The sequence below is a fragment of the Equus asinus genome, chromosome 7, assembly GCF_041296235.1.
Source record: "Equus asinus isolate D_3611 breed Donkey chromosome 7, EquAss-T2T_v2, whole genome shotgun sequence".
NCBI classification, from domain to species: domain Eukaryota; kingdom Metazoa; phylum Chordata; class Mammalia; order Perissodactyla; family Equidae; genus Equus; species Equus asinus.
The window spans coordinates 86,755,044-86,782,715 of NC_091796.1; the positions used below are offsets into that span (position 1 = coordinate 86,755,044).

Sequence of the window (27,672 nt, forward strand, 5' to 3'; positions counted from 1 at the left end):
GTATAGGGGATACAGGATTTAGGATATCAGAATTTTATTCTGATAACTATGAGAAGAAATTTATAGGTCAGTGTGGCATTATATTTAATCCCTTTTCATCTTATTACATATTTGGCTCAGGATAGAAAATGTGTACTAACATGAGATCTGTGCATTAGGTGGTTATTTATTTTTCTTTGAATAATTCGTGTCTATTAAAAAATGTTGGTGAGGAAAATGCTAGATGGTTAGGCTCATTTGCTAGAACTCGTGACCTGCATCACGAAGGATTTAACTTGGTTAGAAACACGGAACTTTGGAGCTGAAAGGAATATCTGAGCTTACTGAGTCACGTGCTTATGGGGTACATCAGAGTCCCCCTGGAGGTCTTAGTTAAACGCAGCTTGCTAGGTCCCACCCTCGAAACTTCTGATTCAGTAGGTCCTGGGTGAGGCCTGTGAATATGCATTCTGATGTGTTTCCAGGTGATGTTGATTTTGCTGATCTGGGAACTGTGCTTTGAGAACCAAGGCTCTCTTTTTAAAAGTGAGAAAATGGAGGACATAAGAGAGGTCATCCATGTACATGTATGAACCAAATCCTGTCCCTTCTCCTCTAAAAGCCCGCCTGTGGTTTCTTGTTGCATTTAGAATAAAATCCCCAATCTCTGTTATCCAGAAGACCCTGCATGCTTGGTCCCTGCCCATCCCTCCACATCCTGGTCCCCATAGAGATTTATTGCATTTCATTCCAGTTATTCAAAGCCCATGTTCTTATTTAGGCATAAGAACCAACTAATATGGGGACAAGGCACAGAGCATGGAGTGAAGGTTTGACTTCTAGGGGCTTTCAGTTCCATTTTTCAATGCTTGCCACTACCTTGGAGAGTATAGCTAATATTAGCCTCATGGTTAGTGATTTATCAGCCTACAGTTCTGTGCAATGGGTCTATCTTGATTTCTCTCTATATTTTATCTTGAAGAGAATTTGATCCTAATTATAATAATCGATAACATTTATTAATCAGCCGTGTGCCACGTATCATGCCAAGAATTTAACAAACGTTATCATATTTAGTCTTCATTAAAGCCATGTAACATAGGTATTATTCACCAATTTTTTTGGTGAATATTTTACCAATGAGCTGAGGCTTAAAGGATTAAGGAAATTCTTCAAAGTCACACAGCTAATAAGAGGCAGTTTTCCGATTTGGACTCTGACCTCTGGGGCTAGAAATATCCATTCTCAGATAGTAAAGGATACTGCCTCACAGTTATTTCCTGAAATAACTATTGTGTTTGTCTAAACAGCCTCAACTGGTCAAATAATGACAGCCCCTTCCCCTGGCTGCTATTTTACTGACCATTTATCAGAAAATCGGGTGGTACCTTTGGAGGAACAGATGGCAGCTTTACCTTGAAAGGGTCCTTACAAAGACATGAAGAGATTAAACTGGGGTTAAGCATGGTCTGTTAAAACAAAGCTCAATATCTCAAGGTGGCATGTCCTTTGGCTTCAAAATTGAAGGATTTAAGTAAGAATGGAAGAAAGGCATTTTGTCTGCTTTACATGCTACATTTCAACTGTTTTTAAGAGTGGTTTATCCCTCCTACATCCTCAACAATAGAAAAGTCTAATATGCTGAGATTGCTTTTAAGAGTAAAGGAATTCCACAGACAGCAGCCCATGGGGCAAGAACAACAGAACTGCCTTTAGTCCTAAGTTACAAAAGAACATCAGACAAATGCTGTTTCCTCAGTGGAGGTAATTTTGGTCAAGACTCAATCATTGGTCAAATGAGTAAATAATCTCTTTATTTCTTAAGGATCAGAAAAAAATTGGAGCAATCTTACTTTCCTCCTAAAGCAGGTCTGGACTAAGAGGAGTTTTGCAGAAGCAAACTCCTCCAGTGGATTTTTTCGTTCATTTGTTTTCTCTTAACAAACTACTTTACCTGAAAGTATCAGTAGTTTCTGAAATTTTGCCATGAAAAATTCTCCCTTATTTCCTTTGTTTTTTTTTCTTTTCTTTCTCTCTCTTCTTATTTTCTTTCATTCAAGCATTAATTCCCTTATTCATTCTGCACATAGTTATTTCATACTTACGATGTGCCAGACATATTTATTTTAAATATTGAAACCCATTAGAACTGAAGTGTAAATATGGGACCTTTGTAGTGGTGAGACTACCTGTCATGAAGACTTCTGCATGATTCAGAAACTGAATCAACATGGATGGCAACCAACACAGGCCCAGCTTTGTACCATTATACTATCTTCCATTCCAAAGCACAGCTGTATATGCATTAAATATATGCTTCTAATAAAATTCCTAAATAAAACACCAACAAATATAATTTAATATTTAAAAATACATCATACACAAGGAGGGGTTTTCTTAGGAATGTGAGGATGATACATTAGGAAATATATTAATTAAATTTAATATAAGATGATAATGATATTAAAGATAAAGAGGAAAAACAAAGTCACTTAAATACAGAAATATTTTATATTGTCAATATTTATTTATTATTAAAAATAATCTGAATGGGCTTAGATTGGAATAGAACTTCTTGATAACAGGAAGTTATCAAGAACCTGCAGCAAATATCATATTTATTCAGACTAGGAACACAGCAAGGATGCCCCTATCACTTCTATTTATTGTTGAAATGGGGAAACTAGCCAATAGAATAAGCAAAAAAAAAAAATCAGATGAATAAGGATTGGAGAGGAATATACTGAACTTTCTTTATATGTGGAAAGTCCATGAGGGTCTATAGCAAACAATTAGAACTAAAAGTGATTTCAGCAAGTTTGTTGAATAGAAGATAAACATATAAACCTAATTAGCTTTCTTTACAATTATAATTACCAATTAACATGTAGAACAGAAAAAATCCCATATACAGTGGCAACAAAGCTATAAAGTAGCTAGGAATAAATCTAAAAAGATTCAAAATTTTATAGAAAAAATGACAGAATATTATTGAAGATTATAAAGTCCTGAACAAATCATCAATGTCTATTATATCCATACGTGAGTAGACTCAATAACATAAAGACGCCAATTGTCTCTAAATTATTCCATAAATCCAATACAACTCCACTCAAAATCCCAGCAGAATTTTTCCTGGAACCTGACCCAGCTGATCCTATAGCTCATACGTAAGTTCAAGGGGCCAAAATAGCCAAGGAAATTCTGGGGGGAGAAAAAGGAATGATAGAAAAGACTTACCCTAGAACATAACAAGATGTATTTTATACCCAAAATAATTAATATAGTGTGACACAGGCACATAGACCTGTGGGACAGAATAGAGCTCAGTAACTGTCTCATGCAATATGGAAAAAGATACATGACCAGGTTGGTGTTACAGATCAGTGGTCAATGAACGAACTAGTCAGTAAATGGTTCTGGGATATCTGGTTATCCATATGGAAAAAAATAAAATTAGGCTTCATCTTTACAACAAACAGTAATTTAAAAATAGATTAAGAGTATTTAAAAATGTGAATGTAAAATGCAAAACTTTAAAATTTTTAGAAGAAAATAAGGATGAATAGCTCTATGATCTGTGGGTGGAAAATATTACTTTAAAAAGGCGAGAAAGAGGGGCTGGCCCCATGGCCAAGTGATTAAGTTTGTGCGCTCCGCTGCAGGCGGCCCAGTGTTTCGTTGGTTTGAATTCCGGGCGCGGACGTGGCACTACTCAACAAACCACACTGAGGCAGCGTCCCACGTGCCACAACTAGAAGGACTCACAACGAAGAATATACAACTATGTACTGGGGGGCTTTGGGAAGAAAAAGGAAAAAAAATAAAATCTTTTTAAAAAAAAAAGGCGAGAAAGAAAGCACAGACCAAAAAGAAAAAAAAGATAACTTTGATTACAATTAAATTTAAATATTATGTTCAAGGCAAAAACATGACAAACCAAAGACAAGCCACAGACTGGGAGAAACTATTGGAAATGCATGTAATATACAAAGGATTGGTATCCTAAATTGCATAATGAACTCCTATAAGTCAAGAAAAAAAGGACAAATAACTCAACAGAAAAATAAGCAAGGAATATGAATAAACAAATCACAGATGCCAAAACCAAAGTGGATAGTAAACATATAAAGGGATGTACAGCATGCTAGTAATCTTGAGAATGCAAATGGGAATGATATTGTGATACTACTTCAAACCACCAGATTCACAAAAATGAATAATTCCTATGATATTAAGTCTTGGCAAAGAGGAGGAGCAATGAGAACCCTCATATCCTAGATAGCGGGAGTGTACATGAAGGCAACCACTTTGGGATGCAATTTAGCACTGAAGTTGAGCATGACATTGGCCTAGCAATTGCATATCTATGTAAATCTTTTACAGAAACTCTCAAACAAGTTCATATTTAGAAAGTTACTAGAATGTACATTGGAACACTGCTTGTAATGTACAAAAAACCCACAAAACCTTAGAGACAATCTAAATCAGCATGAAAGTGCAGAAATAAATTGTGGTATCTCTATACAATAGAATGCCATCCAGCAGTGAAGGAAAACACAATAAAGCCATATGTAACAAGACTGGTGAACCTCAAAGCTGTGATCTTGAATGACAAAAGCAAATTATGGAAAAACATGTACAGATTCATACTATTTATATAAAGTTTATAAACATACAAAGTAATTCAAAATACCTTCTAGAAGACCCACATGTATAAAGAATATAGAAACATGCATGGCCATCATGAACACCCCAGTAAAAGGGTTACTTCTCAGAAGAGAGGGAAGTGGGACTGCTACAAAGGGGATTTCCCTGTACCTGTCATATTTTGCTTCTCCAAAGAGAATCTGAAACAAATACACCAGAACGTTAGGAATTAATAAAAGCCAGATTTAGTACACCAATATTTATTATGTTTTTATTTCTACTTGTTTGAATGAAGTATTTCAAAATTAAAGAAATACCTGGCCTCACTGAGATGTGGATGCCGAGTGCTCTGCCAGGTTTACTCACTAAGTTCTTGTGCTTCCTGCTCTCATTGGGACTGATTAAAATTATATGTGACCACATAGCATAGTTAATCAGACTCTTTGGGAAAATGTCAAAATTGTGAATGTTGAATTCTGAAATATCAAGGGTCAACTATAGACATGCAAAACTAAGGACTTAAAGAATAAAAATGAAAATAAAACAAAAGCTGTTTGATACAGAGTTCAGAAGAATATGTAATCTCTTCGTCCCCCCCTAAAATCAGACCAGAGATTGACATTAGCCTTCCTGAAGGATTATCTGTCTATATGAGCAACCACCAGCCCAAAAAACCACACAGGGTGATATAAAACAAAACAAAACAAAACCTGCTCATGTGAACGGAAAGAATACTCCACACCATGGCTGCACCTTCCTAACTACATCCCTCAGCTCCCCAAACAGCTTTTCCATCCTTGACCTTCTCGTTGGAAACCTCCTCTTAAGCAGTTACACACAGCTCTGCAAATGTTAGAGTGACATTTGGACTGGGCTTGCGTGATGAGCTTGCCCGCTCTTCTGGGCTCCCGCGGGGGCTCGCCAAGCTCCAGCACAGCGGTATAGCCTTGCAGGCCTCACCTCCCAGAGCTAGCAATAACATTTACCAGCTACAGTTTTCTCCATCTTCAAATATTTCCTCTGGCCTCTGTGACAGTGATCCAGCTCCTCCACGGACTGGGACCTAAAGAGAGTAGTTTAGAGAGAGGAGAGCCCTCCTCTAAGAACTTTAACATTTACCCTTCATTAAAGATTTTACTTGTGTTTTAATTGGGCTTCCCTCCTAGGATTCTGATATGTTTGGGAAACATTAATTACTAACGTTGCAAACCTGCAGAGAGGGGGCACACTTTTGATTATTCTCATGTCAGTGGAAACTCTGAACAAAATGCCTCTGACTGCTGAGGAATCAGATCTGAGTGCTCACTGAAATATTTATGAATCCAGAGTTGGCCAGGAAATTGTACAATTATTAATCATAATTGTAGGAAACAATTTGGGAACCTATGTATGCTTAATATATACCCAAAACTGGATTAGTCAAGACTTAAATGGGCCAGCCCCGTGGCCGAGTGGTTAAGTTTGCGCACTCTGCTTTGGCGACCCAGCGTTTCGCCACTTTGGATCCTGGGTGTGGACATGGCGCTGCTTGTCAGGCCATGCTGAGGGGCATCCCACACAGCACAATCAGAGGCACTGACAACTAGAATATACAACTATGTACTGGGGGGCTTTGGGGAGAAGAAAAAAAACGATTGGCAACAGTTATTAGCACAGGTGCCAATCTTTAAAATAAAAAAAAGACTTAAGTAAGTCAAGATGGCCTCTTTTGTTTGTTGTGTCTCCAGTGCCCGAGTGAATGAATGACATGATGAGGAATGACTTGAGTATCCTCCCAACAGCCTAATGAATCATGTGCTAATATTATCCTTGTTCTATTAATGAGGAAACTAAAGCTCAGAGAGATTAAGTAACTTGCCCAGTCACAAAGCTGGTAAGTATCAGGCCTCATAAAACAGCCTGAGAACTTAATTGCTCTGCTATACATAATCTGTACTTATAGAGGCACAGATTTGTCAGAAATGTGATGATAAACACTGACAGGGAGCGTTAAAAATGAATAAAAACACAATAGAATTCCAAATCATAAATGTAGAAGGAAAGAGGGCAAGAGAGACTCACCATTAGGCAAACACCATAGTAACAAATGTTGCAGTCAAGATCCACTGATGGATGCTAAAATTAGTGGGTGAAAGTTTGAGGAAAAACAAGATTTGCATGGGTTCAAGTTATCTTTCTCCAAGAAACTTATCAAATCAGAGGAAAAAATAGTTATTTAACAGTGAAAAGACCTGGGAGATACCAAGTTAACCAAGTAATCAAGAAAACATCAATAGTAACAAGACATGTGAACATCACAAACCTGTTCATATAATGCACTGAGAAGGACACAATGTCATTTTCATGGTATTCTTGCCAAAATGCATGACTTCACTCCAATTGTGAGCAAACACTGGACATACCCAAATAGAGGATATTTGATAAAATATCTGACCAGTACTCTTTAAAAGGACATAAAAGACAAGGAAAGATTAAGGAACTATTATGGACTGGAGAAGACTAGAAGAAATAACTAATGCAATGTGGGATCTTGGAACAGCAAAAGAACATTAGTGGAAAAAGTCATAAAATTTGAATAAGATCTGAAGTTTATTTAAAATGTGGTGCAAATCTTAATTTTGCATTATTCATAATCATACTATAGTTATATAAGATGTTACCATTAGGGGAAGCAGGGTGAGAGAGGTAAGAGAACACTTACTATAATTTTTGCAAATGTTCTGTAAGTGTTTGAAATAAAATGTTTAAAACAACAACCAAAACAAAATGAAACAGAAAATGAACAAAAAATATACTTGCCTTCAGATTTGCTTACAGCATCAAGAGAGAAGCAAACACAGAAACTAAAGTGAAATGCACGTAAAAACAGTCTTGCAGGCACTGCCTGTAATGTATATATGCACCAGATAGAAGTGGGCCGCGGAGAAGCAGTGGAAAGAGACTGCAGGTAGCCAGGATAGGCTTCATAGAGGAGGTGACGCTTGAGATATTTTGTGCATCCACCATGTATTTTAGCAAGTACCTACTATGAGCCAGCCACTCTTCTAGAAAACACCTACTTAATCGTAAACAAACAGAAAAGGTATCTGCTTTCATGGATACATTCTAGAAGGAGGAGTCAGATAAACACATGAACAAAAAAGAAATCAGATATTTTAAGTGCTATGATGAAAAATAAATAAGCCAATGTGACACAATATGCCTGAAGAGGGACAGTTAGATGGGGTGATTGGGGAATAGCTTTCTGAGAAGATGATGGTTAAGCTATTTGAGCCAGGGCCTGAGTGAGAAGGAGCCAGCCATGCAAAACGATCAGGGAGCAGTTAAGTCCATGCTGAAGAACAGGTTGGCTGAATGCCTGAATGCAAGAACAAATTGGTGTGTTTGTTTTCAAGGAAACAAAAGGAGGCCGGCATGCTGGGCTATAATGAACGAAGAGAGAATAGTAGAAGATGAGCTATAAAAGTAGGATGACCAGGTGGCATTAAGTCCAGACTGGCACACTTTTGAGTAAAAGGTGGTGCTATTAGTAATTACACCAGGACAAAGAAGTGAAATGGAATTGTCTGGGCCAAACCTGGACATCTGGTCACCCTATAGAGAAGACGCAAATCGTGTGGATTTTGTGAGTCAAGCAAAGAGTATAAATGAATTCTAAGTGCACTAGGAAGGTATGGAGGGTATAGCAGGGTAAGGAAGTGACCGTTCTGGCTGCCATGTGGAGAACAGACTAGCAAGAGCCAAGAATGAAACTAAGGGGAGTAATTAGAAGTCTAGCTGGGACTAGACTGGAAAAGGAGAGAACTGCCAGATTCACTCAGTTTTGATGGCAAAGTCAATAAGCCTTGCTTACTTTTAGTAGCTAGGCCAGAATTTGCCAGCTGGATAAAGAGTGTAAAACATTCCACACAGAGGTAGCGGCAAGAGCAAAGTCAGGGGCAGGGTATATTCTAAGAGCCAATAGTGTATTCTGTGGCAAAAGTGAAGGGACACAGTGAGGACAGGCAATTGGGCTGGAGATGTGACCAGGAGCCAGAGTATCTAAGATTTAGAATACAATGCTAAGTTGTAGGTACTGTGGTGCCATTGAAAGTACTTGACTTGAAAGTGACATGATTTGATTTGTTTTTAGAAAAATAAGACTAGCTCAACTATAAGAGAAAAAGAAAAAGAAAAACTTAAAAGGGAACAAAATCTTGAAAACAGATTGAGATACCTTCTGCTAGTTAGAGAAATAAACAACAAGCCAGAAACATTTCGAGCGTGGTACAATAAGGTGAGGGGACTTTTATTGTTACTAACAACTGTCCACCCATTCATCAGACACACCCTTGATTATCTAGTGATTTACAATATAATTAAATGTTGACTCAGGGACTGCTGAACAGTGCCGCTGAGTCATAACGAAACACCAACAAGAAAACTTTAGGGACAAATTAATGTCATGTACCGTGTACCTTCCTTCTTCTGCTCCAGTGCTGTTCTTGGTCAACTCATTTCTAAGTTTTAGCAATATCTCTCAGACTGGTGTGCCTTACATGCAATTTTGGCAAGCTGAGCATGGCCACAGAGCCAGATAACTTGTTCTCCGTAGACTTACAAACTCATCGGCTGTGGGCTGGTAATATAATTTACAGTACACTTTGCCAGCTCTGTAAAACTACTTTCTGTTTGCAGGGGAATGGGGCCCTGACAAGAAGTGTTTATAGCTTAATTTTAGCTGTTTTCCTACTTGTTGCTGCAGTAGCAGTCTGTGTATGATGAGTCCTAGTCATCTGCCAGACGTATCTGATATCTTACTCTTCTAGATAAAGTTCTTATAAAATAACACTGATAGAAGGCTTGAGAATGGGAGAATCCACCCCTGTATATGCAGTCAAATGATTGTCTTCCTGCTGACTATTATTTTTTCTCCCTAGTGCATTGCAATAGCTACTTGCCATTTACATCATTAGGCAAACAAGGTTACTTCTATTGAGCAATTACTCTGGATGACTATAGCCAAAATTAAAGCTCCACAAGGTAGGAACTTTATTTCATCCATTTCCAGATCCCCAGTCTAGAACAGTGCCTGGAAACATAGTAGGTACTCAAAAACGATATGTTGAATAAATTGGCCCCACTATTGATATAGTACATCTTCCCAAGGATTTGGAAATGCATACCACAAATGATATAGTCTCCCAAGAAGAGCATGTGCTGTTGAGAGTTGGCCAGGGGGTTGATGGACTGATGTGTCAGCCTGAGACATTACATAGGATCTAACATTCATTCTAATAACATTCTAAGAGTTGCAGAACTATGTGGAATTCAATTCCAGGGGCAGTTTATTAACCTGTGCAACTCTAGATTCTACTGTGCAAATGTAGGGTTGTGAGATTTCCCTCGATTAATTCTCTTTTTACTCTTAGTCACATCCACTAGAAAAGATATCCTTTAATGCATGTCCTATGTGGATGAGATGCAATGTCCAACACTGTCACAAATCTTTTGTATTCCCATTCCATAGCTAACTCTGCTTAAGTGTTGTTGGAAATTGTTTTTATATATGTATATATAATATTTAACATATATAATATATATAACGACCACATATATATCTATCAACAATATTCTGAACCAAGTGCTTCAATAGATCTGTGAGTATAAACGCGTATGGATCTATTGAGTCATTTATTTCAGACACTGCTGATTTTGTGCAACCTGATTTTGGAAGCAGGATCCCAAATAAGAAGAAACAAAAAGGAATGTTCTTAATTTCTCCATTAGAAAAAAGCCAAGGCTTTTAAATGTTACCTCAATTTCCTCAGTTATGAAATACCAAAGTTTGAATGCAGGTTTGTTTTGTTTCTTTCTAACTCTAACTTTCTGTGCAATTCAGAGAGAGTGATCTTACAACTTCTATGCTATTTTTTTCTGATAAATTGACAAGAGACTGGTTCTACTTTAGTTAGTTAATCAGACTTCTAGAAATTTCTTCATTGGTTTGACTTTTCTAGAAAATTTGTCTTATATTCCTAAACAATTTGATTTTGGTTCATGTTGAAATAATGGCCCAGTCTCTCCTTGTAAAACATGCATATGAAACAGAGGTTTGTTGGGCTGGTGCATTGTGGAACAGGTGACAGGTAGAAAGTGTATTCTTTTGCTTCCCTAGACAACTCATCTCTCAGGTCTGGCCTTTGCCAATAGTAAAGAAATCACATTTCAGTGAGCACAGCTGTGTACAGAACAGTGCTCTGAGCCTCAACCCAGTCATCTGGGAATCAAAACACCAGCAATTAGCCTGGGAAACACAAGGACAGGTATGCAGTTGGCTGTTAATCCCTTTGCTATGTCAGCTCAGTGCTATTGTGTAATAATATTCTAGAATAGAGTGAAGGTGATAGGTAGACAAATCCATTCGCTAAAGATCCACATCTGCAGTCAGTCATCTTTGTTGATGGTTAAGAGGTAAAACTTTCATTTAAATTTTAGTAACCAGATATCAACCATGATAATGAGAGAGCAAATGCATTCTCTGGAATAATGACAGGAAGAATACGACAGAGGGCGGCAGCAAGCTTTGGGCAAAAATGAAAGTCTACAGAATAGTGCTTTCATGATGGATAGCATAGCTTAACCAGGATATTAGGTTCATTCACTGAACATAGTTTGCCCATGACTGTTGTGAGGCATGCTTATCATCAAAGGTGAAATATAAAAGCTCTAACTCTAGGGTTCTTGAGTGCATTCTCTACCATGATCATGAAAGTAGACCCATTGTGTAGGGAATCTGAGAACAAAAGAAATCAGAATGTCTACTTTATTTCTCTATTTAATCAAAGTAGACTTCATTATGAAGAGGAAGACTAACAAAACACTGTAATTAACCCTTGAGAATTACATTCCACTTTACAGTTTGCAAACCTCTTTCAAACATATTTTCTTATATGATTTTTGAATATTTTTCAAGATTTACATAAGGGAAAAGGGAGGTCAGAGAATATGTGTGGCTCTCCCAAGGTTGCACACCCATTAAGAGGTGGAGCTTGGAGTGGAATGTGGGCCTCCTGACACCAGGGCTCTTTCTACTGACCAGTGCTACCTTTAATATAGAAGTATCCTCACATGAAAGTGATGGGTCATCTCTAGACATCAGAGAAATTAAAACACATATGTGTATATGCACGTACAACATTTGTTGAGCACCCACTAATATCAGACATTTGGATGTTTTCACATTCATGCTTCAGGTTCACCTTTGTGATAGATACCTTTTATTTGCAACTCTGGCTCCATTCTCCACTCTGCTCTACTCTTTTTCCACTCAGCTTTGCACCCTGGAAAGTTATCCTATATGGATTGCATTAACAGACTCCTTTGCCATCTGAATTCCAGTTGAGTTTGTCCAATGGGGAGCACGCAAGGGGATTGAGAAGGAAGGATGGGAATGAAGTCTGAATATTTAATTTCCTGTCTCTCTCCCTGTGAAATGACTGCCCATTGGCTGTGCCCTTGACCTAAGGTCACAGCTCTTGTGAGGCATTCATAGCTCACCCACTTGCTCTCTTGCTCCCTCTCTTTCTTCCTCAGGGTTCTGGAAACTGACCTTCCCCTTGATCCATCAGGCCTAGAAGTAGTAATAATAATAATGGGGGTCTGCTCTTAATAGCTCTGAATACTCTGTTACCCCTGGAGGGTTCAAGATCCCTGACCTATATCTTTGTAAATATTGCCTTTATTAAACCTTCATCAAATGGCATAGATTAAGTGGGCCGTTTGTTTCCTATAGTATCTTGAATGATTCACCGTTATTATTAAACATTTTATAGGTGGGGAAACTGAGTCTCAAGAATCTTTCACAGTTGAATAACTTGAAGATATAGGATTTCACCCAAATCTTCTAACTCCAAGCTTATACACTCACCGTGACAGAACACTGAGCAATGATTCTGAATGGGGAAGCTGATCCATATGTGTAATTACAAATGCACAATAGAGCTTTCTTGAATTGACTCAAAGAATCAGAGCAATTCCAAGAAACATACCACCATCATTTATAAATATTGTGTTTTGAAATTTCATAACATGTTTGCAAAATAAAGCAATGGCAATAGTATATGGAAGAAAATTGGATAAGATTGCATCTGGTCTGTCACCACATCATTCTGTCTTCCCAGTACCATCAGAGTTAGTCTAAAAAGCAAACCTGATCATGTCACTTCCTGTCTAAAAGCCCTCTATGCTGATTAATATCCAAACTTCCTAACTGTGCTTATTAGGTCTTTTACAACTTTGTACCTGTACATATGTTGTTTCCTCAGCTAGAATGCCTTCCCACTCCTCTCTTTGTGGTTCACTCTTTCTCATCCTTGAAACACAAGTTACACACCCCTTCCCTAACAACTCTAGGCAAAGATGTAGGTTCCTGACCTAAATTTCCACGACACTTTACTCATTCTTTAGTATAACAGGTTACCTGTTTGTGTCTATAATTCCAACTTGCTATAAGCTCGTTAAAGACAGCAGCCATGTTATTTGTGCTCCCCTGACCCTCCTCTTAAGCACAGTGTCTGGCATATATTAGATATTAATCATTGAATGAATGAGCAAATGTTATTGCAAGCAGTAGATTTCTTCTGAATTGTTTTATGTTTAATTTCTATAAATTGAATCACATTTTGAATTCAGTAGGAAAAGTTGCTATTTAAGGGAAAGCTGCATGAATTCTTTGGTCAAATGAACATTTTCTTAAAAATTATACCTCTTATAAGCCAGGATTTCTGTATCCCTTGTTTATTTTTTTTTGAATACTAAAAAGTATGCAAACATATGTATCTGCTTTCCTTAAAGTGAGGAATGTCAATCAGAATTTTTGTCACAGCTGTAGAGAGCTTAGTTGTTTGGGGATGAGAAGCCAATATGACTGTATGTAATGGCAGCATTATGTAGAGAATGTGAAAAGTTGGTTCTTCTCAGCCTTGTCCACAAGAAGGAGGATATCACTTCATATCAATTTTGTTGATTCCCTGGAACTGTTGGCTATTGTTGGGTCTGCTCAGAGCTAGAGATTTATGTTGCTCCTGCTGCTGCAAAATTCAGAATTAGAACCTGGCAGGCATTCCTGCATAGATTTGCACACTGTTTAAGATCAGCCCAGTTTGGGTGGAGAGGAAGCAATCTGTGTATTTTGGAAGCTTTGTCAGAATAAAGCACACTTAAGGAGTGTGTGAGGCCAATAGCAGCCTGAGTGAACAGGAGGATGTCTTGAAGGTGCAAAAGGAGAAGGTGGGGGTACTTCGCTTACAAGATTGGCCACGAGAGTATCTTCTCTCCATAGGAGATGGCTTATGGGCTGGTGGGAATATAGTTCTGGGAAGTCTGCTTGGTGTGCTAAGTGCAAAATGATTGCTGGCAAAGTCCACTATATGAAAACACATTGCTAATTGCTCATAGTACTGTATTGATGTTATTGAGCCCCTGCATTTGTTAGCAATATCACATCAATTGTGTCATCTAATACTTTGTTTTACCCTTTTCCTATTACTGCCTACCAATCTGGCTTTCTCCTTCAAGACTATAGTAGCAGTAAATGGTATCACTTCCTAGTATGTGTAGGCAAGAACAGCCTCTGTACCATTCTCTTCTTACAGTCCCATTTTCCCTATAGTTTTCACTTCTCTTCTTGATTAGGACTTCATCTCATCTAAAACAACATATGCTTATAATCAGATTAAAGAACTCAGTTTTGATTAATTCCTACCTGTTTCTTTGGTGTTAGATATAATAATTTGATTATGAAAAGGAATGGGAAGATGGTAGGAAAAAGTTGCCTGCCAAAACCTCCCTCTTTCAAATTAAACACAAAAGAAGATACCAGTCAAATAATCATTAGCCCCAAGTAAGGAAAGAGGCACAACTCAGTGTCATAAATTTCAAAAAGTAGGAGCAAGATAAATGATTCTGAAGCCAAGCCAAAAAGAATGGCAATCCTGATAAGGCTGTCAATCCTGCCTATGCTCCACAAGTATAATACTATATAGTTGATAAAAATATTGAGAATTATCTCTAATACCTTTATAGAGGAAAGGAAATAGACTGAGTAGATGTTCTTATCTCGTCCCATTTTTGAGAGAAGAGGAGTAGAAATGGCTGCGGAAGGGAAATACATGTAACAGAAACATACAATGGAACTGAGAATCAAGAGAGAAGTCACCAGGGTTAAATGGATCAGCAGTCCTACTGTATCCTCCTCCATTGCCTTGGGATGCACTCTTTAACCAGGTAGGGTGACTTCTGGTACAGGACACTTAACAAAGATTCAGAAATGAGAACACAGTTATGGTAGCTGAACAAAGGTTATACACAGTCTTGACTGAACTCTTCATGTCTCCCCTCATTTCCTTCCCATACTTCACCATCTCTCAAGCTACAGAAAAAAAGTGCATAGAACTAAAAACATGAGGCCATTAAACTGTAGATGACTCTGGGAGTCAATAAATTACTGAGACTATATCTGAACAATTAGAAACTCTGGACAAAGCCACTTGAATGCAAGCATGAGAGGGCAAATACAAAACAGAAGAAAAATAAAATAAAAATATAAAGAAAGAGATATAGCTTAGAAAAGTCAAAGAATTTGATCTAGAAGAAAATAAGCCCAAAGACAGAACAATTTCCCAGGAGCTATATTCTATAGGTCATTTGCACTATAGAATAACTTAAGAAATTTTAATTTAATGCCAGAATAATTCAAAGTAAAATTAAGACAAATTAACTCAGTGAAAGGAAAAGGGGTATTGTAGATGGAAGGAAAAATAAGAGACCGAAAATAATGCAACACATAACTAATTTGAAATAATTAGTACAACAGGGGAGCAGAGAGGATATGGCCAAAAATTGAACTGTTGCAGAGGGAAAATGCTTGAGACCGTTACATTGAATGTTGATGAAAAAGTCAAAAAGACTAAATGCATCATAGAGAAAATAAGAGGTATGGAGGATAGACAGGATAATTGGATCCCTGAAATAGAAAAACTGAATAGTTTAACAAAGAAATCATCCAAAGCTATCAAACCAGAAATTGTTCTTAATATAAAGAACTGACTCTGAAGTTTAAAGTAGCATGCTGGCTTCTAAGAGAATTTGATATAGAATAGTCAACAATGAGATGTGTATTGATTATGTCCTTGGACTTCAAGGAATAAAATAATATTCTTCAGGCATGTAGGCAAAATTTATATCATTTACCTCCTACAAGAGAATGCTGACAGTATCCAATTTCAAGTACAATAAAGCAATGTCTATAAAATTCCACATGAAATAAAAATGTGACTCAAGAATTACATGCAACCGTGACATAATCCAAATAGAGCATGAACAGACGTTCAAAAACACGAACAAATTTTGGTAATATAACACTAGTGAGTTCTCTCTAAAAAGATATTACCAAAATCCAAGCATTTAAAAGATGAAATAAAATTACTCAGAAGTGGAGAAACTGATAAAAGTCTTGATGAGAACAATGATGACATTTAAATGTACAACAAACACATGATGATTGTACACATTATGAATATAAAACAAAGCATACCTGTGTGTCAGAGGTCCCCAGAACCACCCTGAATCTGGATAGTTCTTTGGAAGGACTCACAAGATCCAGCAGCTGCTACAGTCATGGTTTTGGTTTATTACAGTGAAAGTTACAGAGTAAAATCAACAAAGTGAAAAGGCACCTGGGGTGAAGTCTAGAAGAAACCAGGCACAAGATTCCAGGAGTGCTCTCTCGGTTGAGATGAACAGGATGTGCTTAATTTCCCCAGCAATTGTGTGGCAGGACACGCAAAATGCTGCCAACCAGGGAAGCTCCCTGAACTTGGAGTCCAGGAATTTTATTGAGGGTCAGTCACATAGGCATACAGTGCTTGTATTACTGGTTTCGGTTACTGATGCTCCAGACCCCCAGAGGAAAAGCAGGTATTCACCATAAATAATATGTTAAGTTTGCGTGCTCCGCTTTGGCGGCCCAGGGTTTCATTGGTTCCGATCCTGAGTGCAGACATGGCACCACTCGTCAGGCCATGCTGAGGTGGCATCCCACATGCCACAACTGGAAGGACCCACAACTAAAGTATACAACTATGTACTGAGGGAGATTTGGAGAGAAAAAGCAGAAGGAAAAAAGAAAAGATTGGCAACAGTTGTTAGCTCAGGTGCCAATCTTTAAAAAAAAGAAATTTCTTAAAACAAAAAATTTATTTGAAATTTGAATTTTTTCTTTTGTTAACTTCATGTAAAATGAAAGTTAATTTTAATTAAAATAACACATAGACTGTTTTCCATCTTTTAAAGTATTCCCATTTATCCTTTTATCTGCGTATATGCTTAGAAAAATATCTGGAAATATGTTCCCCTAATGTTAATGATAATTATTTCTCGGTAGTGTATTGTGGCATGTTTGAAGTTTTTTTCTTTACACACACACACACACACACAACACACACACACACACACACATATATATATATACATCTCTTAGATTAAATAGTGAAGCTATGCTATTTAAAAAAATAAAACCATTAATGTGATTTTTTTTTAAAGAAAGGAAGATGAAAGACTGAGGAAATAGTGACTCTCTGAGACTAGTTTAGCATATGCTGAGAATAGTGCTTTTATTTTGAAAGGAGTTCAAGCATTATGTAGATAAAAGAAATACACACAAATAAAATAAACATTGTCATTTTTTTCTCCCTGGATTGTTTCTCTTAACACAAGAATTTAATAGAAAACTTTTTCCATGCTGACTTCTATCACATTACTCAATATTCTAGTGCCACTCCCTTCCTTTATTTGGAGAGGCATCTGAATTTTAGTGGGAGTGTAGCTTTTTCCCTTATTGACCAGAGTTGGGAATGTAGAGAGAAACTATTGGTCATTGAAGTTGAAGAACAATCAGAGAATAAGAAAAAAATTAGTGTTTTTAAATATCACAATGATTAAGTAATATAATTATTTATACTCCTAAATAAACAGAAATGGGCCTACTATGACAAATACAAATATATATCACTGGGGGCTAAGGAAAATTTTATGGAGAAAGATATGTGAGACATTTGTAGTAGTCAAAATAGGGAAACTCTAGAATGGCTGGAAGAGGAATTTAGCAGACCCTTTTCCCAAAGAAACAACCTTTTATCTGGTGAAAATTATTAAAACACACACACAACCATCTAACATCTCTGAAAATTGTTTTAAGGACATACAACAACTGGAGAAACTTTATTTAAGAGATCTAATAAATCTCACTAAGAAAAATGAGAGCTATGGCATTTAAACAATCTGCTCCCATCTCCTACCCAACCCCTGCTCCTTGTTATGGAAGCTTTATTCTGAGTGGATGCCAGTTACCTAGGGCTACAGTTTTACCTCAACAGGGGCAGGCCACTGGTGCCTCTCAACTCACCTCAGTTCCATGTTGCAGAAGCAGTATTCCTAGGGGGCACAGCCAAGAATAGGGCTTACTTCTCCTACGCAATTCCTATTCATAGGCATAAGCTCTATCCCAGATATGGCATGTCAAGAATATTGAGGCTCTAAGTGTCCCCATCCCAGCTTATTCAAATGTTCCATGTTGGGAGGGGCAAGCTGGGAAGACCAGAGTCTACCATCTTCCCCTAGTGCCCACTCATAGAATGGGAGTATCATTCAGGGAGAAGTGGTACATTGTTTCTGCACACATCTGGGTGCATTGCCACAGAGGTTCTGCCCAGGAGTAGACTGCAGGCTGTAAGGATGGAGAGCTCTACAACTCTGACTATTTGGAGCAGAGCTTAGCGAAGTTCATGGCTAAAGGGCTTTTGAAGACAATGGAGATCTTGATGACTAGCAATTCTGAAGGGACAGGTAGCTCTATAATACTAGTAGCAATGAGCAAAATAGCAGACCAGCCAGAAGTTTAAGAGAGAGAATCAGGGACAGAGAAAGCCATGAAGGGCCATTCTGGGATCACACTCATCCCTGGGGCTCTGGGTGGTTGTGTACATTTGCTAGACTATGCTCACTCAGGACTAATTAGAATAAGATTTGGGGCAGATCTGAAGGCATTCCCAAGCCACACCCATACCCATCAGCAAGGGGGAAGAGCCTATTGGCTCAAGGGGCTTAAGCACAACCTCTCAACAAACACTGACTGAACAATAAGCTACTTTATCCAGGGTGTACTTCTAGGAAACCAGGCTTAAAAATAAAACCACGTTTATCCTTGATGGTCTGGAAAACTGTGCATATTCCAAGGCTGCACATGCTCGGGAGTGACAAGAAGGGCAACTTCTGAGTACTAATCTCTGGCTAACCATGAGGCAAAGTCTTAAACTCTCTGAACTGTGAAATTGGTCTCCAAGTCACACAGATCCAACAGATAAAGGGTAAAAATTAACTGACTAAGGGAACTTAAGCATAATATTTGACCAATAATTGGCCTATACAGACCCAGGGACAGCATCTAGAAAGGCAGACTAAAAGATAAAATGAGCAAAAATTATCTGAGCAAGGACATCAGAGCCTTCACACTGCTGGGAAAATACAAGTGATAGAATTCCTTCAGCCAAGTCATTAAACAAATAAACAAATGAAGAAACAAACAACAAGAACTAGCCCTGGTGTGGTGGTGGTGTGTGGGGGTAGCAGTACCCAGATTTGAAACAATCTATTATCTACAATGTCCAGTTTTCAAAAAAAAATTATTAAACATGCAAAGAAACAGGAAAGTGTGACCCATACACAGTAATAAATACAGGCAATAGAAACTGACCTTGAGGGAGCCCAGATGTTGGACTTAGCAAAGACTACATAGAAGCTGTTATTAATATGTTAAAAGAACTAAGGAAACTATGCTTAAAGAATTAAAGGAAAATAAGATAATAATGATTCATCACATAGAGAATATCAATAAAGAGATAAAAATATAAATATAAATAAATATAAATTTATATTTCAACTCCAAAATTTGCATTTGGAGATTTCATATATATATAATTTTGGAGTTGAAAGGTGCAATAACCTAAACAAAAAATTCACTGGAGGGGCTAAACAATAGGTTTGAATTGGCTGAAGAAAGAATCATCAAACTTGAAGATAGATCAAAAGACATTATGCAATCTGAATAGAAGAAAGAAAAATGAATGAAGATAAACGAACAGAGTGCCAGCGACATGTGAGGCACCATTAAGTGTACTGACTTATGTATGATGGGAGTACTGGATGGAATCGAGAAAGAGAAAGGGACAGAAAAAATATTCAAAGAACTAGTGATGGAAAATTTCCCAAATCTGATGAAAAACACTAGTCTACACACCAAACAAGCTCGATGAATTCTGAGTAGAAGAAATACAAAGAGGTTCACCTCTAGACCCACTATAAAAAAATGTTGAAAGCCAAAGATAACAAGAAAAATCTTGTAAGCAGCAAGAGAAAAATGACTCTTGATGTACGAGGGCACCACAATAAGATTAACAACTGATGTCTTTTTAGAAACAGGGAGGCCAAAGGCAGTGAGACAACATCCAAAGTGCTGAAAGAAATATAACTTTCAGCCAAGAATCCTATATCCAACAAAGCTATCTTTCAAGTGAAGGTGAAATGAAAACATTCCCAGGTAAACAAAAACAGGGAATTCATTGCTAGTATCCCTGTCTTATAAGAACTACTAGAAGAAGTGCTTCAAGATGAAAGGAGGTGATAGCAGATAGGAATTTGAATCTATGTGAAAAAACAGAGATCCAGGAAAGGTAATTATGTAGGTGATGATAAAAGACAGTGTAATTACACATTTCTTTTTCTTTCTTCTTTTAACTGATTTAAAAAACAATTGCATAAACCAATATCTATAAAATTATATTGTGGGGCCTATAACATATAGAATTGTAATATATTTGACAATAAAACACAAATGAATGAAGCTATATTGGAGAAAGGAAATGACACCAGATGGTAACTCAAATCCACAAGAAGAAATGAAGAGAAACAGAGATGGTAAATAATAAGCTTAATTAAAACAAAAAGCTTCTATAAATATATTTGAGCTCTCCTTTCTTCTCTCTGCTTCTTAAAAAGACATAAGTCCTTATAAAGCAATTATTATAACAACATGTCATTGAGTTTTTAACACATAGAGACACAATGTGAATAACAATAATAACACAAAATAAGGAGGAAGGGAAGAGAGAAGATATATAAGAGTAAAGTTTCTATATCCTACTGGAATTAAGTTAGTATAAATATGAATCAGGTTTTGATAAATTGAGATGTATGTTGTAAACCCTAGAGCAACCACTAAGAAAGTAGCTCAAAAGATAAGTTAAGAATCATTAAAGGAATGAAAATAGTATGCTAGGAAATATTCCGTTAAGACAAAAGGAGGTAATAAAGGAGGAAAAGAGGAATAAAATAGGGAGACTGTCTAAGTACCATTATGTGAGCATCCCGTGATGTGGCCTCTCAATTCTCAATATTCCCATAGATTTTAGACTGAATAACTTTCCTTATTTAAACTCATTTTTCCCCTCAACTTAGCTTTCTATTCATGGTACTCCTTCTGTTTGAAATCTTTTAAGCCAATTAATATGATTCCTGGAATAGGTTTTACTTCAGCTGATTCCTATATTAAATTTTCTCCTTCATCACACTCCCCTTAAAGATATTAGGTTGATAATAGACAGAACACACTCAGAGAGATGCACACAAAGGTACACATTGAGAAGCACACTTTATTTTGTACCATTAGCTGTTTAACTACATACTCATTTGATATTTGTTCTCTGATACTACCAATATTGACATAAAGATGCATTCATTTATACATATGTTCTGGTGCCACACATATCCAGAGGAATAAAAGTGACAACTAATTTTGGAATGTATTTAAGTTGAACATATCAAAACAACCATTTCATGGCTCACTGAGTACCTTATCTCTTATCTTGTAAGTACCCATATCTTATCTTATATCTCTTAAAAAGGAGAATATAGATATTGTAGCCACCCCTGACACAGGAAGGGTTAATAATGACTGGAAAAAGCTTGCCAACAAACTGTGACCCAGCGGTGAGAAGGCCGGTTAGCCAATGACGGGTAAGACCCCAAGGGGGGGCAACCTAAGACAGGTGGCAGCTGCCCGGGGGCACAGATGGAGAAACGATATCGATATCGGGAGCAGGAGGGACCGTTGCCTAAGAGACCTTGCCTGCTCCGAGATAAAAATATACGAGCACAGCAACAACATGGTAATATCAAAACAGACGCTGAGGGAGGGCTTCTTGAGAAATCACTAAGAATTCTTGGCATTCGCTAATTATTTCATCCAGAACACCTGTGTATGTCTAACAGCTGTAAGCTATGTATATATTGAAACGCTGGTTACAATAAACTCAGAGTGGCCATCAGCCCTCTCCGCATCTATCCTGATGTGTACATTGGATTGCGACACCGACAGATATATATATATGTGAGTGTGTGTGTGAGTGTGTATAATAGAAGGTATAGTGAGTGTGTATAGTAGAAGTGTGTATAGTAGAGGTGTATAGTAGTAGTGATTAACTATATTCATAGTTATACAAACATATAAAGCATTGTGCATATTCATATATAACAATATATTATTTAGGAACGTATGTATTATCTATGTTTGTATAATTTTTTATGTTAATAAATATACAACTTTAAATAATTGCCATGTATGTATAGTGCACATGCTCACACTTACACACTCACACACATAGTCACAAGAATATCATACTCTACCATGAAACATACATAGGCTTTGGTGCTTAGAAACAAGGATGTGCTCCTAGCATAGCTCTCTGACAATTTGGCAGAATGTTTAAGTATATAGGCATGAGAATCCGACTGCCTGCCTTCAACTCCCAACTCTGCCGTTTGTTAACTGTGTGACCTGGTATCTATAAAATATAATAATAATATTATCTTCTTCATAGTGTTCTTGTAAGGATTCAATGTTTGCTTAATGCATGTAAAGACTCAGAAAGCACCAGGCAAATAGTAAGTACTCAATAAATTTTAGCTTTCATTATCGATATTCTTTTGATTCTGCTCTTCCAGGAGATAAAATAGTTTCTTTCACATCTGGAGCATTTGTTGAATTTAGATTATATTTCCCATCTTAGAACAGATCTTCATAATATGTCTTTTATTGTGATAGTGTCTACAACTGTCACACCGTTATCTGTAATCCTCTTAGAGTTTGCAAATTGTAATGCACAGCTATTAGCATGTCATGAGTATTTCCAAGGTGATGGTTGCTTCCCAGGAATGAGCAGGTGTATTTAAATTGCTTTTCATGGACCTTTTGTGTGTTGTATAAATAGGGTAGGGGTATGAGGATGACACAGACTATTCTGAGTACCTTCCATACGGTCTGTCTGGTCTCTCCCTATTCTGATTCCTCTTATACATGAGGGCAGAAGATATTTGTCTCTTTTGTTCACTGTTATGTCCTCAACACCTAGAAGAGTGTCTGGTACTCAGTATCACAAATGAATGCACCGTAGTACCTCATAATCTAAAACCATTCACTTACTTCCCAGTATCTACCAAAGTCCATTGATTTTATTCCAATTTCAAACAACCTTTATATAACTACTTCTCTAAATATGCTTCATGCTTCTGTTAAATTGAATAGTTTGTTATTATCTGAGCACTCCCATTGATTCTATCCTTTAGGTGTAGAAATGTTCTTTTATCTACCTGTCAAGTCTGATGCCATCATTTCTTTCATTACAAACCCCACCCATCTACTAAGACCATATCAGACTCTACCCCGTCTGCTCTACTCACCTGCATGCCATATCCTCTGTCTCCTGAATGCCCCTGGCTTTGTTGATATATCTGTCCTGTGTCATTTAACCACTTTTATGTTCTAGTACAGTTATTTGTGTATGCCACATCTCCCTTAAGAACAGGGACCTTATCTGTTTTACTTTCAAACCCTCCCTAGTATGTTTAGGTAGTTAGCAACTATTTGGCAACAGCAAATATTTAATGAAGACCTACTCAGTGCCAGATACTGGGCCCAGTGACAAGCTAGCTTCATAGGAATGTGAGTTATATTCTCTTCCTATAGTCTCTAAAAATATTTGCTAAATGAATAATTAACCAAATTCACATGTTGAGCAGCATAGTGTTGCAGAACAGGCCCTGGACTTGGTAGTAGATATCCTGGGTTAAAATCCAGGCTGTGTGACTTTCAACAATAACATCCCCCCTGCCCCAGGAGCCTTGGTTTTCTGTTTGAAAGTAGGAAGAATAGACCCACATTATAACATTAAGTGAGCCAACATAATGGGGTCAGAGGCGGTTGGGGGCTCCTAACCAAAGCGCTTGGACTGGAGAAGGTATCAAATAAGCGTGAGTTTCTTCCTTCCTTAGAGGTGTGCTATTTGAATAAAAGTAAAATGACTGGTTCTCAGGGTGTCATTAGCTTTTCGTTGTTTCTGTTCTAGCTCTAGCTTTATCAGTCTTCTCTGAATGGGCCAAGCAAACTCTTACTGTGCCTGGGCACTAGGGATGTTATGGGACCAGGCTGTGCTGCTGCTCTTTCCTCCTTCCAGAAGCTCTCTGGCAAATATCCATTTGTTTGCTGTGTTGATTATAAACTACTGCTTTCCTCCCGTTCTTCATGAAATACTTACGGGAGTCTGATTTTTGTTTAACGTATTTTTGTTTTATCTATGGCATATGGAATTACAATTTCTACTACTTGTGGGGGCATTTTCACTTTTGCAAAATGCCTTCGCATCCACTATTTCATTTGGCACCCTTGACAAGTCTGTGAGCATGGTAGGGAAGGGCCCAGTGACATCATATATCTTTTGCAAAGAGGGAATAGAACCTCAGAGTTTAAGTGGTCTGCTCAAGGTCACATAGCTTAAAGTGTCAACAATGGAAGTCTATCAAACACAAGTCACCGGGCCACAAAATTAGTGTCCTCTCCACTCTACTCTACTTACCCTGGAAGAAAAGGGAAACTCTGATATCCTTATCCTAACCTCTCCTCCATTCTTCTTTGCAGAGGCATCCATCTTGAGCTACGATGGCAGCATGTACATGAAGATCATCATGCCCATGGTCATGCACACCGAGGCAGAGGATGTATCCTTCCGCTTCATGTCCCAGCGAGCTTATGGGCTGCTGGTGGCTACTACCTCCAGGGACTCTGCTGACACCCTGCGTTTGGAGCTGGATGGGGGGCGTGTCAAGCTCATGGTTAACCTAGGTATCGTATGAAGTACCCTCTGCCACTCTGTTTGGGCTTGTCTTCCCTTTCTTTTCTGATTTTCATTGGTTTGATTGAATTCTTTGTTTGTTTCTTGAAAGTTAGCTGCTCACCTCTTGTTTGATAGACCAAGGACAAAACCCAACAGCAACAAACACCTTCTCCTTGTTTCTGCATGAGGTTTTGATGTCAATTTCTGGTTTCTGACAGTGGTGGTTTCTTTACTAGATTATTTGTTTTCTAAGTTTCCTTTCTTGGTTTTTTGGAACCGTTTAGCTTTGTGTAAAACACGCTACTTTGGTCCATCTTTTGATCAATCACATTCCCATTAAGTCCAATTTCTTGGTCACCACTCAAAACAGTCAAAGCTGAGGGTAGGGATAGGGTAAGAAATGGAGGCAAAATGGGAGGTTGGGATTGGAGAGAGCTAAGCTTTGTGAGTAGGATGAGAAATACATTGTTTCTAGCTCCACAATGACTATTTAAATGGGGGAATTCTGGTGGCCTTGATGACACTGGTATCTCCTCTTACTTTCTCCTAGTAGAGAAACAAAGTCAGATTGTTTTTGTTGTCCCATTGGAGAAATAATTCTATAAGTTTAGAGTGTCTGACATGTGGAAGGAATACATGGCTCCTAATACATATCCCCATCTTCCTTCCTGTCTTTCTTACCCATCATTCAGCACCCTTTTCTATAAAGATGATTACATCACACTGCTACTCACCAATTACTCTGTTCTCCTCATATAATACATATCCATATTTCCTTAGTATTGAAAAATTAACACAATTTCAAATTTGTAGCTGTATTGGGATAGGATCTGCCCTTCCACTGTAATTACCTGTACTAGATACTTTGGAAATTCCCTGCTTATGGCCTCACATTCTCTCCTGCTACTGACCATCTTGACCGGATTCTAATTGACCTTCTATGGAGAATGGGGACCTCTTGGTTTTCAGAAGGAAAAAAAAAACAACTTCTATTTCTGCTGATTCTGCTCAGTAGAAAGTCAGTGCCCTGTGTTGACAGGATTAGTGATATAGCTGAGTCCATACTTTCTAAGCCTATGATGTGTTCCGGTATGTAGAATATGTTTGGATACAAAACTCCTTTATAAAGATGTCAGTGGAATGGCTTGTCAGAGGTGTAGAGAAGACATGATGGACAAATGTACCAGATGCAAGACCATATAAAATCCTACATGGCCTGGTGGGACTGTGGGATTTGGAATCCAGACCAGTCTTATCTGTGTCAGGTGAACTTGTCACACTTGAGAATTGCCTGCACTACAATCCTAAAAACCTCTAGGAAACAGAAGACTGTTTTGAGCAGTGGCTTGTTTAGTTATGTCTTTTTTTTCCTTCCAATCTGCAGCTTTTACGATACTCTGTCATTTTTCTTGTCCAACCTCATTTGATCTCTCTTGTCAGTGTGTCTCTTGGTTTTTTTTTTTGTTTGATTGTGTATGTGTGTGTTTGGTTATTTTGGGTTGTGTTTTTCTGTTTTGCTGGATCTTTGTTTGTGTTCTTGAGTTTCCGATCGTCCCCACCATCAGCCATGGTATATCAAAAGATGGTATTCAACCCTTCAAAGGCCCAAAGCCTGCGGCCCGCATAGCAAACAGCCTTGAGAACAGAGCGTACTGAGCAGCCTGCAGGGGCTGGCGTACCCCTGTCCCTCTCACCTTCCCTTCCCTACGCCATCCTTCCCACCTTAAACAAACCAACAGAAGAGTATATACCTAAAACCAAAACCAGTAGCTGATTGTCTGTTTTTCAGAAAAACAGCAGAAAAAATATAAAAGTAAAAAACCCCTAAAACCAAACCAAAACAAACATAACCTCCTAACTAGCTCACAGAAAAAGAAGATGAAGACTTTTTTTTTAACTCTGTGTCTGTTTCAAAATAGGAGAGAGCCATAGATATAAGGATGATTCAGCCCTGTGGGCCCTGGGGAAATGCACACTGTCTTTAAACAGACAACTTTTTTTTTCCGTTTTAGATGTTGTTTTGTAAAGATTAGAAAGCTAACTGTGACAGGTCTCACATCTTAGAAGGAAAAACAGGGGGTGGGGGGAGATAAAAGGGAATTAAGAAAGAAATGGACAGATTCTTTCCTTCTCTCTTACACACACACACATGCACACACACACAGAGACACACACACACACACAACACAGAGTTAATCATAGATCCCATGTATATTCCTGGAAGCATTGTTCTTCTATTTTAAACTCTTGCTTGTCCAAAAGACTCTGCTTTTGCCTCTTGGCTCCTTTTGGCACACAATCAGTCTAGCTCCTCTGAAGTTGAGACATCTTAGGCAAAAGAGAGCTAGCCCCTCCCTGGAGAGCACTGTGCTTCTCCAGAAGCAATAGTGACTTCTTTTTTCCCTAAAGGGTATCGTTCCCCGCAATTACTGGTTTGAATTTATTTAACTTTCTTTCAAACCTAACGTGGAAAACTGAACTTAAATTCTTTCTACGTGTGTATACACAACTCTTCATATTCAAGTTTGTTTGAAGGTGGTCCTTCGACCTCCTCCCCAAAATAGACCCCTTCATAAATCTTTCTCCTTGTCATGAGTTCGTGTTTCCCTTTTCGTGGTTATAGAAGAAAACATCTCCAAGCAGAGTTTGCATTCACGTGCATTCTCCAGGAACTAATTTCAAGTGATCATTTTGTTCCCTCACTCTTTTGAAGTGGTGTCTCTTTTCTAGCACAGGCACAAATGATATTCCAATTTATTTCAAATTGGTCACACGTATAAGC

General features: G+C 37.9%; 1 protein-coding gene across 21 annotated transcripts in view; it reads left to right on the forward strand.

The window, feature by feature from the left end:
- NRXN3 (neurexin 3) overlaps positions 1-27,672 on the forward strand; it is a 1,439,541-nt gene that overhangs the window by 489,025 nt on the left and 922,844 nt on the right. For all 21 annotated transcript variants that reach the window (XR_011504710.1, XR_011504711.1, XR_011504714.1 and 18 more), the window contains one exon: positions 24,695-24,898. Coding sequence is in view for 16 of the 21 variants with exons in the window: in XM_070514127.1 (XP_070370228.1) it covers positions 24,695-24,898 (204 nt within the window). In the remaining 5 variants the exon portion in view is untranslated. The remainder of the gene's footprint in view (positions 1-24,694; positions 24,899-27,672) is intronic.